Source organism: Triplophysa rosa, linkage group LG21 (assembly GCF_024868665.1).
Source record: "Triplophysa rosa linkage group LG21, Trosa_1v2, whole genome shotgun sequence".
Lineage (NCBI taxonomy): Eukaryota > Metazoa > Chordata > Actinopteri > Cypriniformes > Nemacheilidae > Triplophysa > Triplophysa rosa.
The window spans coordinates 3,748,346-3,760,744 of record NC_079910.1 but is presented as its reverse complement, the minus strand read 5'-3'; the positions used below and the strand labels follow the sequence as shown (position 1 = coordinate 3,760,744).

General features: G+C 36.8%; 2 protein-coding genes across 3 annotated transcripts; both read right to left on the bottom strand.

Annotated features, from left to right (window-relative positions):
• Window positions 1-5,541: 5,541 nt before the first annotated feature.
• camk2n1b (calcium/calmodulin-dependent protein kinase II inhibitor 1b) lies at window positions 5,542-7,775 on the bottom strand. The gene is made up of 2 exons (XM_057320074.1): window positions 7,246-7,775; window positions 5,542-6,580 (listed from the first exon to the last, which is right to left on the bottom strand). The coding sequence occupies exons 1-2, from the start codon at window positions 7,412-7,414 to the stop codon at window positions 6,510-6,512; spliced, it is 240 nt and encodes a 79-aa protein (XP_057176057.1). The 5' UTR covers window positions 7,415-7,775; the 3' UTR covers window positions 5,542-6,509.
• Window positions 7,776-9,443: 1,668 nt separating this feature from the next.
• On the bottom strand, window positions 9,444-12,399 carry mul1b (mitochondrial E3 ubiquitin protein ligase 1b). Of its 2 annotated transcripts, none has more exons than XM_057320073.1 (5): window positions 12,315-12,399; window positions 11,485-11,621; window positions 11,317-11,404; window positions 11,060-11,180; window positions 9,444-10,950 (listed from the first exon to the last, which is right to left on the bottom strand). In XM_057320073.1, exons 2-5 carry the CDS (start codon window positions 11,602-11,604, stop codon window positions 10,221-10,223), a joined length of 1,059 nt encoding a protein of 352 aa, XP_057176056.1. In that variant the 5' UTR covers window positions 11,605-11,621; window positions 12,315-12,399; the 3' UTR covers window positions 9,444-10,220. The 2 variants fall into 2 exon arrangements, with proteins under 2 accessions (XP_057176056.1, XP_057176055.1); XM_057320072.1 differs by having other exon boundaries at window positions 11,485-11,641; window positions 12,315-12,336.

Genomic DNA, 12,399 nt, shown 5'->3' with positions numbered 1-12,399 from the left:
GAATTATTCAACCTTAAGTTGTTCCACACCTGTAGCCTATACATTTATTTGTTCTGTTGTACACAAAGAAAGATATTTGGAAGAATGTTTACAACTGTTAAAATGGTTGTCAAATGTGCCCCAGGAGTGCTTGCTTTTCTAAATTCTTCAAAATACCTCATTTGTGTTCAACAGAACAAATAAATTATGCAATTTTTTTCTAATATGGTAGTCAATGGTGCCCCAGAAATCTCAGTTGCTAACATTCTTCCAAATATCTTTCTTTGTGTTTGACCAAACAAATAAATGTATACAAGTTTGGAACAACTTGAGGGTGAGTAATTCATGACAGAATGTTCATTTTTGGGTGAACTGTTCCCTTTAATCCAAAGTTAACCTTGCAACTGAATAGCAACACCCTTGTATATGTGTAAAAAATCAAGTAATGTTGTATAATTGCATAAACTCAGATTTATTTCTAAAGAGATAAATAAAAAATAAAATTTTCTTTTCAGTCAGTTAGTTCAGCTATTCATTAATGCCCGTAATTTTATCATCCTGAATTGACAGGTTACACAGAGTGCTAATGACTATAGATGGATCTGATTATGACAGAACAGATGTGGATTTATAGTAGCAATATGTTTCTTTCAGATGTGACTGTCTAAACCTCCTTTTGCTGCCTGTAAAAAGGCCCTGAATTGAAGCCACTGGATGTAATGAATTAAATTCCATCTTCATTCTCTGGCCCCGCTGTCGCTAAACACACGTCACGCGAACCCAATTACAGACAGACACTTCATTCTATTTCTCCTGAAACCTGTTTTTGTCCTAACGACTATCAATAGAGGATGTCAGGTTTTTTTTTACTTTTGTTGCGGGAATGATTTCATCTCTGTATTCTCAGAATTCTCACTTGGGTGACAATATGGAGGTTTGCTATTTATAAATGTTCTCACATGTCATCGCTGCTATGAAATGATTTTATATGAAGAAAGTCCACTGTGTGTGATGATTCAAGTAAAATATTCAATAAGTATGCAATAGTTTATTTTAAGCATTATTTTTCTGGGCACACAGTAGAATAAAACTCATTACATATGATGGTTTTAGATATTAAATAATCTAGGGTCTTTAACAAGCTATGTTTGGTTTGTTTGTAAAGAAAGATAAAATAATTATTGATGTGTTCTTGTGGATCAAAGAAACAAGGTTGGGATGTCACATTTCAATGAGATACAGAGAGAATGAATCAGGTTACGTTCTGTTTGATCATATCCAATTAAAAACTGTATAACATTTTAACTTTTGACATCAATTATTATGTCTTTTTTGCAGGGCTTTCTAAGAGTTCTGTAGTAGCTCAAAAATATGGCTTTTGCTCTTAAATTCAGCGATGGTATGATATTATATGATATTTTGATATGCTGTATAATTTGACATTGTATGATAGCCAAATTTATAAATTATGTTATTTAAAGGTAAGTTATAAGAATTACGATGTTATGCCACATTTTTAGTAATAAAAGTTTAATGCAAAATTCATATGAAAGTGATGCACATCTTGGGTCTTCAATAAAGTTAACGTAGTCTCTTCATAGAAAAATGTCTTTCAAGAAAATAATGAGAGATAAAATGATTTTATTGTCAGCACACATCTTTGTCATACAGTATAAAGGGTTCCCAGCCATATCTATGCACCAAAATATCACACACTCTTAAAAATAAACGTGCTTCACAATGCCATAGAAGAACCATTTTGGTTCCATAAAGAACCTTTAACATCTAAAGAATCGGTCTGTTTCACAAACGTTTCCTTCCTTTCCTGCGAAAAAGGTTTCTTCAGATTATAAAATGTTAAGAAAGAGATGGTTCTTTAAGAAAATTTGACTGAATGGTTCTTCTATGGCATCGCTGTGAAGAGCTTTATTTTTAAAAGTGTAGAGACATTTTGATTGCCCTTGCAAATTTTTTAAATTAAAATGAAAAACATGAATCAAACTGTGTTTCAGGAACCCAATTTTAAACTATTTAGTAGAAGCGAAATCATTAAGTTTGGTAGCATTACACCAATAATAGTGTACGACACAGTTTAATCCTCTGTAATGCACCACAGTAAATAACAAATAAATAAAATGTTTCCTGCCTCTCTGAGTGTGCCAGTGTGTTTTACCCTTTGGTGATGTACTGTATATTAGTAAAGATGCCAACCCTACCGTTAAATTGGCACAGGAGTCTCTATAATTACCAGCCAATCAGTTATAATTTGTGAAATGCTGTAACCAAGTATCATGCCTCCTGCTGTTAGATCTCATGTTTGTTCCTAATTCTACAAAATGGACTCATTAGTACATATTCAACATTACATTTTGCTCATTGACATTTTTACCTGCACAGGCTGAGTGTTGAGTGAAGTGAGTGACTATTGAACAGAGCAGTGCTCATAGAAACAAATGAGAAAATTATTGCATTTGTCTAAATAGCACTTTAGTCATTGTGTGATGACCTGTGCTGTTGTTAAAAATGCATCAAGAGGAATTGATGATAAGATGTGTTCTTATACCTCCCACGGTTCGCTGCCAACACAAGCGGTGTGTGCTAACTAGGACATCTCAGGACACATTTCCATAGCAACCATTGGGAAACTTTCAGATAAGCACAGTCCCAAAACAAAATCACTGTTGGTGATTGTTAGGTTTTTGCTGTAAAATTTAACATTTACAGCAAATAACAAGTACAGAATCATTTCCAGAGGTCGAAAATGTAAACGCAAGACCCCTTTTCTCATTGTTTTCATGAAATATCAGGCATGTTATAGGCCCTATAAGTCAGGAGGAAGAAAAACAACAACGGTCCTATTGAAGTTGTTTAACTACATGAACTGCTCTCACTTGTCTTGTATCTAATATAATTTTTAAATTGAATGAATTAAAATAAATTAATTAAATCTGACAAAAAGTCTAATTTCATCATATTTTCTTGCAGAGAAAAAGATTACACATATTATCACAAAGCTCCAGATTTCTATTATATTCTTATATGCTCTCTGGTCCTTTCTTGGTCAACTGTTTTTTTCAACGCAGTCTCAAGGCCGTTCCTGACATAGTCACGAAATGTAGAATCTATAAATTCGTGTTCATGGACACGAATTCCCCCCTTTTTTTGTGTGCACTCAACACGACTTTCGATACACATCCCACACGTGTATAGAAATGTTTATAACCTGAGAAAGCCGAAAAACCAGAGAAAGTCGTTCATGTTTCACAAGATGGCTATCAAACCCTAAAATCACAGGCGCAAAAGCTAATTTGCTCAAATGAACTCATTTTACGAGGTTACTAAGCAAGAGAAAGGTCCACCCTAACCCCGCCCCTAAACCTAACGTCACAGGAGCGAAGTGAAATCATAATAAACCGTACGAATGACACCGTAGGAATTCACATGAATGAGCCACCTTGTAAAATAGGTACGAATTACCATCAGATTGCATTGTTATATATTTATACATATTAAAGATAGTGCGTATTAAAACAGGCCTACATGAAATTAGTGTTGAGTAACAAACAAAAAAGTCGCGCCGAGTGACACGAAAAAAAGTGAAATTCGTGTCCATGAACAAAAGTTGATAGATTCTACATTTACATGTCACGAATTCCCTTGAGACTGTGTTGTTTTTTCCCTTCACTCTTGTCGTCTTGTACCGAGTGCGTGAATGCAATGGAAACCCGCAATTAAAGACGCACAACAGCAACGATTTCAGATGAATCACGTGACTCTTGAAAGCGATCTCATTGAAGGCTGAAGTGGGGGATAATAGAGCACACGGCTTTGATCCAAAGCTGTATTGTTTGCATTGAGAAAAGGTGGCGATTGGGGCTCACATCGCTTCTCCTGATCGCTCGCATCTGTTGCCATGGCAGCCAACTGTACAGTTAGCAGCTCTGTGTCTAGAGAGTGGACAATAATGAGGGAGAACTGGTCTCGCGCGCACAGGTTCGCGCTACCGACCCACCACGCGGCTACGCATCATCTGTTGCTGTTTTCTAATAAGATGCCAACACACAAAAGACTTCTGTATGGTCCTTCAGTGTTTAGATTCTAAGCTGGTCTATGTGATGTGCTGCATTGTTAAGACTGTGCATGATTTTGTTTTTTACTGTTTTGGTCGTTGACACCACAGAACTTATTTTTGGAACACAATGTATTTATATGTTTTATTTCTCTCACTCATCAGGCAGAATATTTTATTATAAATTTGCTTTTGGCTATTACAGGTTGGTCACAGATAACAGGTTGGTCACAGATAACAGGCCGTTGCGAGATGGGCGTGTCTAAATAAAAGAAGGCGTGGTCATTTATTGAGTAGGCTATACTTCATTGACGCTGTGCGTGCAGGCAGATGAAGGGCCTTTTTCACGGTTGATGCTTAATGACTTGAGCACTCTTGACAGCCACCATCATTTAATTCAATCCGATTTTGGAAGGCATGACTAAACGTCTATTAAAGCAGCCAATCAAACGTCTCCGTATTTAGATAATTAGAGATAATTAATTTCCACTGGAACCTATCAGAAAGTGACGCCTTACAACAATCTTGACAACCCTGTCAAATTTTGTTTGCCTGTGAGAAGGAATATTTCAACAACTTTTGCTGTAAATGAAACGTTTTTCCTAGTAAATTATGCATTTCATAGAGAAACAATAGGCCAACACAATCCATGCAGTTTAGTTCGGCAGTTTAAAAATAAAAATAAGTAAACTTGCGCTTAGTTTGCCAAGTCATTCCTAGTGTGTTCTGAGTTTAGAAATGTGGGGGTGAGAGCAGAGATCTACAATGCTTTCAAAAGAACACAGACACAGACTGCAAGTGCTTTACTTAATAGATTTCTTCACTATTTCCCCTGCAGCCTAGTTTTTTTAGTTCTGCTTCATTTCCTTTAATAATCGAGATGGAAATCTTGTAACTGAGTTAGTAAGCCCAGCTTCTCATGTTCAAATGATACCAATAAAGCTTTTAAGCGTAAAACACTTTTACCAAAGAGTGAACATTTATTGGGTTGACTCACCTGATCACCAACTCACCCAGGGGGGCTTCATGAGAGGGTGGGTGTGTCATGTGATGTTTTTACCTAAATCTGGACTCTGCAGATCCAACTCGTAGGCTATGTAATCTAAATATTGGTCAATTAAATTCATTCTTGTAATGTTTTGTAAATGTGTATGTTGGTTGATTGCAAATGTCTGAATGTTCTTAAATGTTTTGTAAATCTGAATGTTTGCATTACTGAAACAGGATTTTGGCTTGTTTTTAATGAGGTATTGTTAATAGATAAAATATCTTTAAGCATTTTTCATTTTTTGCTCTTATTGTTGACTTTGTTTAGTCAAGTGCACATGAAATTCTCTCCTATCTGAACCTAAAACATATTCTTTTAAATTCAATGTGTTATGTTATGTTTTTACAAACCCATTTGTTGATTTTACTTATTGTTAATAAAATAAAGTGTTCATATTTGATCAAATAATATGAAAATCAAGACATAAATCAGAGGCATTTTTGTTATATAATCACATTTTATTGGTGATACATTTCATTGCAGATGTAGCCCTGTAACAGTATAGGGAAGTGCAACATAGACAATATTCAAAAGTCTAAGGTTCGTCATTCAAAATAAGAAATTATATATATATATATATCAGTTTCACTGCCACAGAAGGAGGCGTTTGTGCCATTCTCATGCAAAGCCATTAGAAAAGCCCTGAAACACATACAGTATGAGAGGCAGGCCTGAAAAACTTCACATTACTTGGGTGACACAAGTTGACTGGCATCTTTTTTGCTCTATTCGGCACAAACCTGTTCAGTTTAAAGCAGCCACAACCACATTTAAATGTGCTACGAATATAGATAAACAGTTTTTCTTTCTCTGACATAAACTAGCTCCTTGACATAAAAAATAAGCTCTTCACTTCAGGCTAAAGCAGGCAGCCATATTAAAAACTACGATATGCAACATGAAAAACTGGTTTTAAAAAGTAGGTCTTTCCTCTCTCACTCTATAAAAAAACCTTTGCTCGGTCCATCATCTTTATGCAAAGAGAAAACAAAAGAAAACATATCCAAGAGATCACAATTAGGATGTTTAAAGTGAAACGTTTCATTGTGCACAAAAGATACAGAGAAACCGCTCGGTCTCATGGCAAAATAAAGAACAAAAGTTTGTCCTTGTGATATCAATGCATTCCTCTGACAACATAAACGGAACCTTGACCACCACAGACCAATTCCACATGTATTATACAACACACGCTAGGACTTGCATGTCCAGTGTAAGCTCTCACTTTATAAGAGGGATAGAAAACATGCCCTTAAAGAGAGAAAACATCCTCCATCTGGACGCCTGCAGCGGGAACTCTCTTCCCCCGCTGCCACACTGTGAAATTCAACCCATCCTAAGTGGAACCTCAAAGTGCATCGTATGCAGAACGCATGTAACACGTTTTAGCCGCTTTACCAACGTCCTTGAGCGTTACACACCCGCCGAAGACTTTTCTGCTGTGTTGTTCAGGACTTCATCAATTTGGTCGTCTTCTATGACAACTGCAAAGAAGACGAATTGAGAAATTAGATATTTGAATGAAAGATGACTGCCGATGAAGAATTGACAACACTATGGATTTGTTGATATTGGAAAATGTTAATCAGGCATTGCAGATTGATCAAATGATTTGTAAGTGACATGACATGATAAACAGTGTCAAGCAGTGTTACATCATCTTTAAAACAGTATTTTATTGTACGTCTATTATTATTATTATGCATTTTAGATTTTTAATGGAACAGAAAATAAAAACTTTTACAAACCAATGTGATCTCAATTTGTGTTCAAAAGAGGAAAGTCATATGTGTATTGAATTACATATAATATAATGACATAACTTTCAGTTTTGGTGTAAACTTCGCTATAAATAAAAGTCAAAGTCCATGTCCATGTTATCTGTGATCATAACGTGACATAACGTGCAGGCAAGTAAATGCAAACGCATCAGTGACATCATCACGTGATGCTACATTGGCATATTTAAAGGCATCACTTTCTTATAACTGGCAAATACTTGAAACAAAGCATTAGTGAGTGCAATTAATAATGTTTATTTTGTATATGCAAATGATTTTGATATAAATCTTTTAATAAACGCGGTTTATATGATATTTTACGTTTGCGACAATGCGTCATTATATATATAAATGAATAACAGTCTCACCTCTCTTACTCCGTCCGATCTGTCCGAGTTTCGGAGGTCGTTTGTTCGGCGTGGACCCAAAGAAGTTGTTGGTGTTGTTCTGCAGACGACAGGTGAGTGATATTTCTTCCTCGTCTCCATTGTCACCATAATGGGTGATGTTGTCATCATAAGGCAACACCTCCGACATGACCGCGATAATCGATGTCTGTATAGTGATAATAATCGATAACGGAACAAGGGGAGATCGGACCCGAAACAAAACAGCCACGGTCGAATGCAGGTGTTTTTTACCTACATGAAGTCACTTTCACGTTTTCAGTCGTCTTTGCAGACGAAGGATGGACGGACGCACAACGCCAAGGAAAAACTGATGCACATGCAAAACAAGAGCGCGATGCAAAAACACAGTCCGATCTCTGGCACAGACGTCACTCAGAATGCTGCATCCACAAGCTCCCCCTCCTATCCACCCCTGTCACTTTTGTTGTCTTAAACATCGAATGTCGTGGCGTAGTAGTTAAAGATATGGGTTAAAAGTATGGTTCGAACCCCAGAAGGGTTGGGTGATGCATTGAGGAAGACACCTAAACTTCCCTACACGTTTGCAAATGAGTGGTGTGGTTAAAACAATTGGCTGACAAACTCAATAGTATAGATTTAAACAACTGATGGTGTGATTCATGAACAATCCCCTTAAACAATACATCTAAGACTTGCAATGGGTGGCCCGCGCGGCTATATCGCTTTGGAGCATGGAGTAAATAAAAGCTTCTGCTAAATTAATAAATAGTTATTTTCAACTGCTGCCTGTTATTAGTGTATGGGACTCATTCGTTTCACAATCTGGTGTTTTTTTTTTTGTATTCGTGCCTTTAGGGGTTTAAACGTATCTTAAAAGCTCTACATCATTCATAGTGTTACTATTGTTAGTAAGTAATCTTTGTAGATTTCATAATTTTGCGTGTTATTATTTATATCATATTGATACAACAAGATTGGATCTGAGCACTGAGTAAAGGCTTCGTGACCCTTATAAAACTAAACTGTGATGGTAAATAGACAGGTATTTACTGCCATCTTCTGGTCAGGTGAAAAATGACCATTTGTGCACAAGTAATGCAAAAACAGCCGCGGAAAAAATAAAGGCCATTTCAAAATTATTTTCAGTTTTTCTGAATTTACTATTTATAGGTAGGTGTTTAGGTAAAATTATCGTTTTTGATTGATTCTGTGAACTACTATAGTTCTCTAAAACCTTCAATTAAAATGTTTCTATTTGCATTTATTTGCAGAATGTAGATGCTCTGTATTTTTTCCAGACCTCAAATACTGCAAAGAAAACAAGTTTATATTCACTTTTAAGCAATACAACGGTAATATTTGTACATGTATTTAGGAAAAGTTCAAAACAATTTTTTTATGTGATAACCTCGATTTTTCAGTTTCCATGTGTCTAGTCGTGCTCAGTCTTTCACATTGGTGTTGGATGACTTTGTCACTCATGAGGTTTGGTTTTGTTGAAATTCAACAGACACTGGACTGAAATGGCCACAATACATCTAGAAATTCTGCTTAAATGAATATTTCTTATTTTTTTCTGGGCCTATACACTTAAAGGGGTCATATGACACGCCTAAAACGAATATTATCGTTTGTTTTAGATGTAATGCAATGTGTATACATGATTCAAGGTTCAAAAACGCTGTATTTTCCACTTACCAGGCATGTTTGTATCTCCTCTTCGTCCCACCTCTCTGAAACAGATTTTTTACAAAGCTCATGGCTCTGAAAAGCGAGGTGTGCTATGATTGGCCAGTTAACCAGTGCGTAGTGATTGGTCGAATACTGCAAACGTGTGACGGAAATGTAACGCCTCTTACCATATTTGGAACATCAGGTTCCAAAGCAATTGTACTGACAGGTACCCCCACCTTACTTGCGTATACATTTGGGCGGTCTTAGTCAAATCATACCACCAACTGACGTAGATTTGTGGGGGTGTGGTTACACGAGGCGTTTCAGGCAGGTCTGGGTGAGCATTCGCTTTTAAATAGAATGCATCTTTTGCTCCGACACTTAAATTTTTGCAATTTTACGTGTCTAATACATGCATGGGAAACTTATAACACACCAAAGACACAGAAAAACACGTATTCGCGCCATATGACCCCTTTAACAATGGATAAATAATATCTAAGAACAAACCCACTGCAGACCATCTGATGCTGTTTAATCTTTTTAAAGCCACTGTAATGTTGATTGTACAATAATATTAAACCACAACAGTTAACATATTGAAAACGAAAGAACAATTATTCAGTTCCATCTTCCCTGCCATTTCTGAATAAAGCGTCTGAATGCAAATGTAGTTTAAAAAAGTTTCCCCTACAGTTGATAAAAAACATACAATCAATATGTCCTAGGGATGATTTTGACAAAACCTGTCAAATTTTTATCTTCATACTATATATTTTGCAGAAAAATAATGAAGCTTAGATAATGCAGCACCATTAATATTTTTGCACTGTTCTGTTTTGTAGTTTTACTGTAATACAGTTAAAACAAATGTATTGCATAACAGTAATAAACCATTGAGAAAATGACAGTTACACAACCACACACACAAAGCTCAACAGTAAAATGTTTGGATGCCGTAATGGTACTTAGAATTGAAGAGGAACTGGTCCCAAAGAAGGTTTAATTTCGTTTTGCAAAATAAAATTGCTTCCTTTTTATTGATTTTCATAAAATAGGCCAAAATGCAATAAATGTGGGATCACAATGGCACAAATGATGATCATAACAAAATAACAGAGGAAAAAAAAAAAACGTTTTCAACAACAACAGTTAACCAACTGAAATATGAAAACCAACTTGTTTTTAGTGCTCACTGGATTATCAGATTCAGTTTTTGTGAAATGGAAATACAGTGCCTGCACACAAAAAATGCCCTTTTACTCAATTCCACGCACACTATGTTTATAATAAGGCCCCTAGATATTATACAGAGGAACAATCCTGTCTATTCTAGCCCTACATATGGGGCATTTCTTAGGATCGGGCAGGGCCCTATAGCACTGCTCACAGGTACACACATGACCACACTCTAGAAACACGCACGATCGTTCATTACTCAGACATATGGTGCACGTGTTGGGTGAGATTTCTTCCTCGGTCAGGTTGAGTTCCTGTAAACGTCTGTTCTTCCACTTCCTGAACTCATCCAGCAGGCTGCGCTCTTTTTTTTGATCCCTGCGCAGCACGTACTGCCGCCACAGCATGTAGAATAATGTTGCACAGGCGGCCAATCCGAACAGCGCCGTCAAGACCCTCCAGAGCCTTAATGGTCTCTCTTGTTTGTTCAGGAGCTCATCGTAGTCCAGACGGCTGAGGAAATAACGCCAGCCCTGCTTGGGAGGTTGAAGACGAACCAGGTTGTTATCTAGCACCAGCTCCCCCACACCAGTCATGCTGGCACCCAGACGCAACATTTCCTCCGTCTCCTCGATGCCCTGCGGGCGCTCGCCGCTGATGAAGTGCCCGATGACGTTGGTCAGAGACTGCTTGGAAGGGTGGAAGTTCTCATAAGTGGTCTCCAGATCCAATTCGGCCGCATCGAGAGGACGGACCACACGGACGGTCGCAGGAACAGTGTCACCGTGTGGGGTGAGGTCAAAGGGCACGGTGTTAGTGCGTTGGTGGATGACCTTCTCACAATCATTCCTGAAAGATGTGTTGGTACAGTGAAATAAATAAAAAATGACTTGACATGATAAAAAAATAATGCCTAGTATATATGTGTATACATGTGATGGACATTGAGAAGATATACCAGTGATGTGTTGTGCGATTCCACACCATCTTCTTCTCTTTCAAGGTCAACCTCTCGATGACGCCTTTGCAGTTGTCTACGAACTGGCTGTTTAAGGTCTCCTTGACAGACCGCACCACTCCTAAAGACAAATAAAATAACATTTTATGCAAAAAAAGGACAAATAATATCCCAAACCCACCACATACTATATATATATATATATATATATATATATATATTAAATGTATTTCTTCAGTTACTTCTACAAGTCATACCTTCAATAACAGCATAAGGAACACACTTTCCAGGAGCTTCACTGAGAACTGTTTTCAGATCTGGATTTAAGGTAATCTTTTTGGCTTCCTGATAAGCAGAACATGTTTTTACCTCTGGTTGGTTACAGGTTAAGTTTAACTTAATGATTCATTGGATTGTTTTCTTACCCTCAGTCTAACAACATGGTTTGATTTCCTCTTGTATATTGTGTATAAAATGGCAGTCAGAGCTGAACTAGTAGCCAGCATCGCGATCTGTGTTGTTGAGGGTCTGCCATTGGACTCCATCCTTGAATCAACTCAATCTGGAGAATAAATCTAAAATCTAATTTACAATTATAATAAAAAATCAGTCGTTTACCATTAAAATTATAACTACAATTTCTTTAAGTAGTGTGTTTTGGGTCTTATTCCTGTTGGATTTAATAATGTCCTAATGGTTCCATTCACCAGATGACCAATACATGTTCTACCAACAGAACCTAATACATTACCAGTACAGAACCACAAATACCATTATAGTTTCCACTAAACCCTACACAATTCCCATAATAACGATTAAATCCAATTTCTGAGATGGTTTCTGTTGGGGCTTGCTGAGAAAAGTGAACTTGAACTTTCTTTCTCTCCAAGTGTTTTAAGGGAAAAGAAACACACTTTATACAAGGTCAATGATTACGAATTACAAACTGTCAACACAAGCAAAAGACTACTTTTATAGTTTTTGTATGAAAACAGAAGTAATACAATACAAGGCTTCAATTTATCTTTGTACTTCAATTTGACTTAGTAGCAACGTCAAAACAACTAAGTTACACATTAGCCTGTGTGGCTAGCATGTGTCTTCCGATTAAACAGTCTCGGATTTGAGCAAATTCTTTCCTTTCAAGATTTAAGAAAGTAATAATAGTGATAGCTGATGTAACACGAGCATATCGTTAAGATCATTTTATAAACAGAACATTCAAGAAGCAAAAATAAAGGAAAATTTACACTACCTCCACTTCAGCTGTGTTGTATCCTATGCGCTGTAAAAGTCCCTTCATAATAAAAGCCCGTGTTTTGACAGCTCGCGCCCTGCCG

What these genes read in the sequence shown, in the direction of transcription:
- camk2n1b (XM_057320074.1), bottom strand. Translation starts at nt 7,414, where the DNA reads ATGTCGGAGGTGTTGCCTTATGATGACAACATCACCCATTATGGTGAC. An exon ending in GATCGGACGGAGTAAGAGAG is followed by an intron (nt 6,581 to 7,245) that starts GTGAGACTGTTA and finishes TCTTCTTTGCAG; the next exon opens with TTGTCATAGAAGACGACCAA.
- mul1b (XM_057320073.1), bottom strand. Translation starts at nt 11,604, where the DNA reads ATGGAGTCCAATGGCAGACCCTCAACAACACAGATCGCGATGCTGGCT. An exon ending in ACCATGTTGTTAGACTGAGG is followed by an intron (nt 11,405 to 11,484) that starts GTAAGAAAACAA and finishes TCTGCTTATCAG; the next exon opens with GAAGCCAAAAAGATTACCTT. An exon ending in AATCGCACAACACATCACTG is followed by an intron (nt 10,951 to 11,059) that starts GTATATCTTCTC and finishes CACATCTTTCAG; the next exon opens with GAATGATTGTGAGAAGGTCA.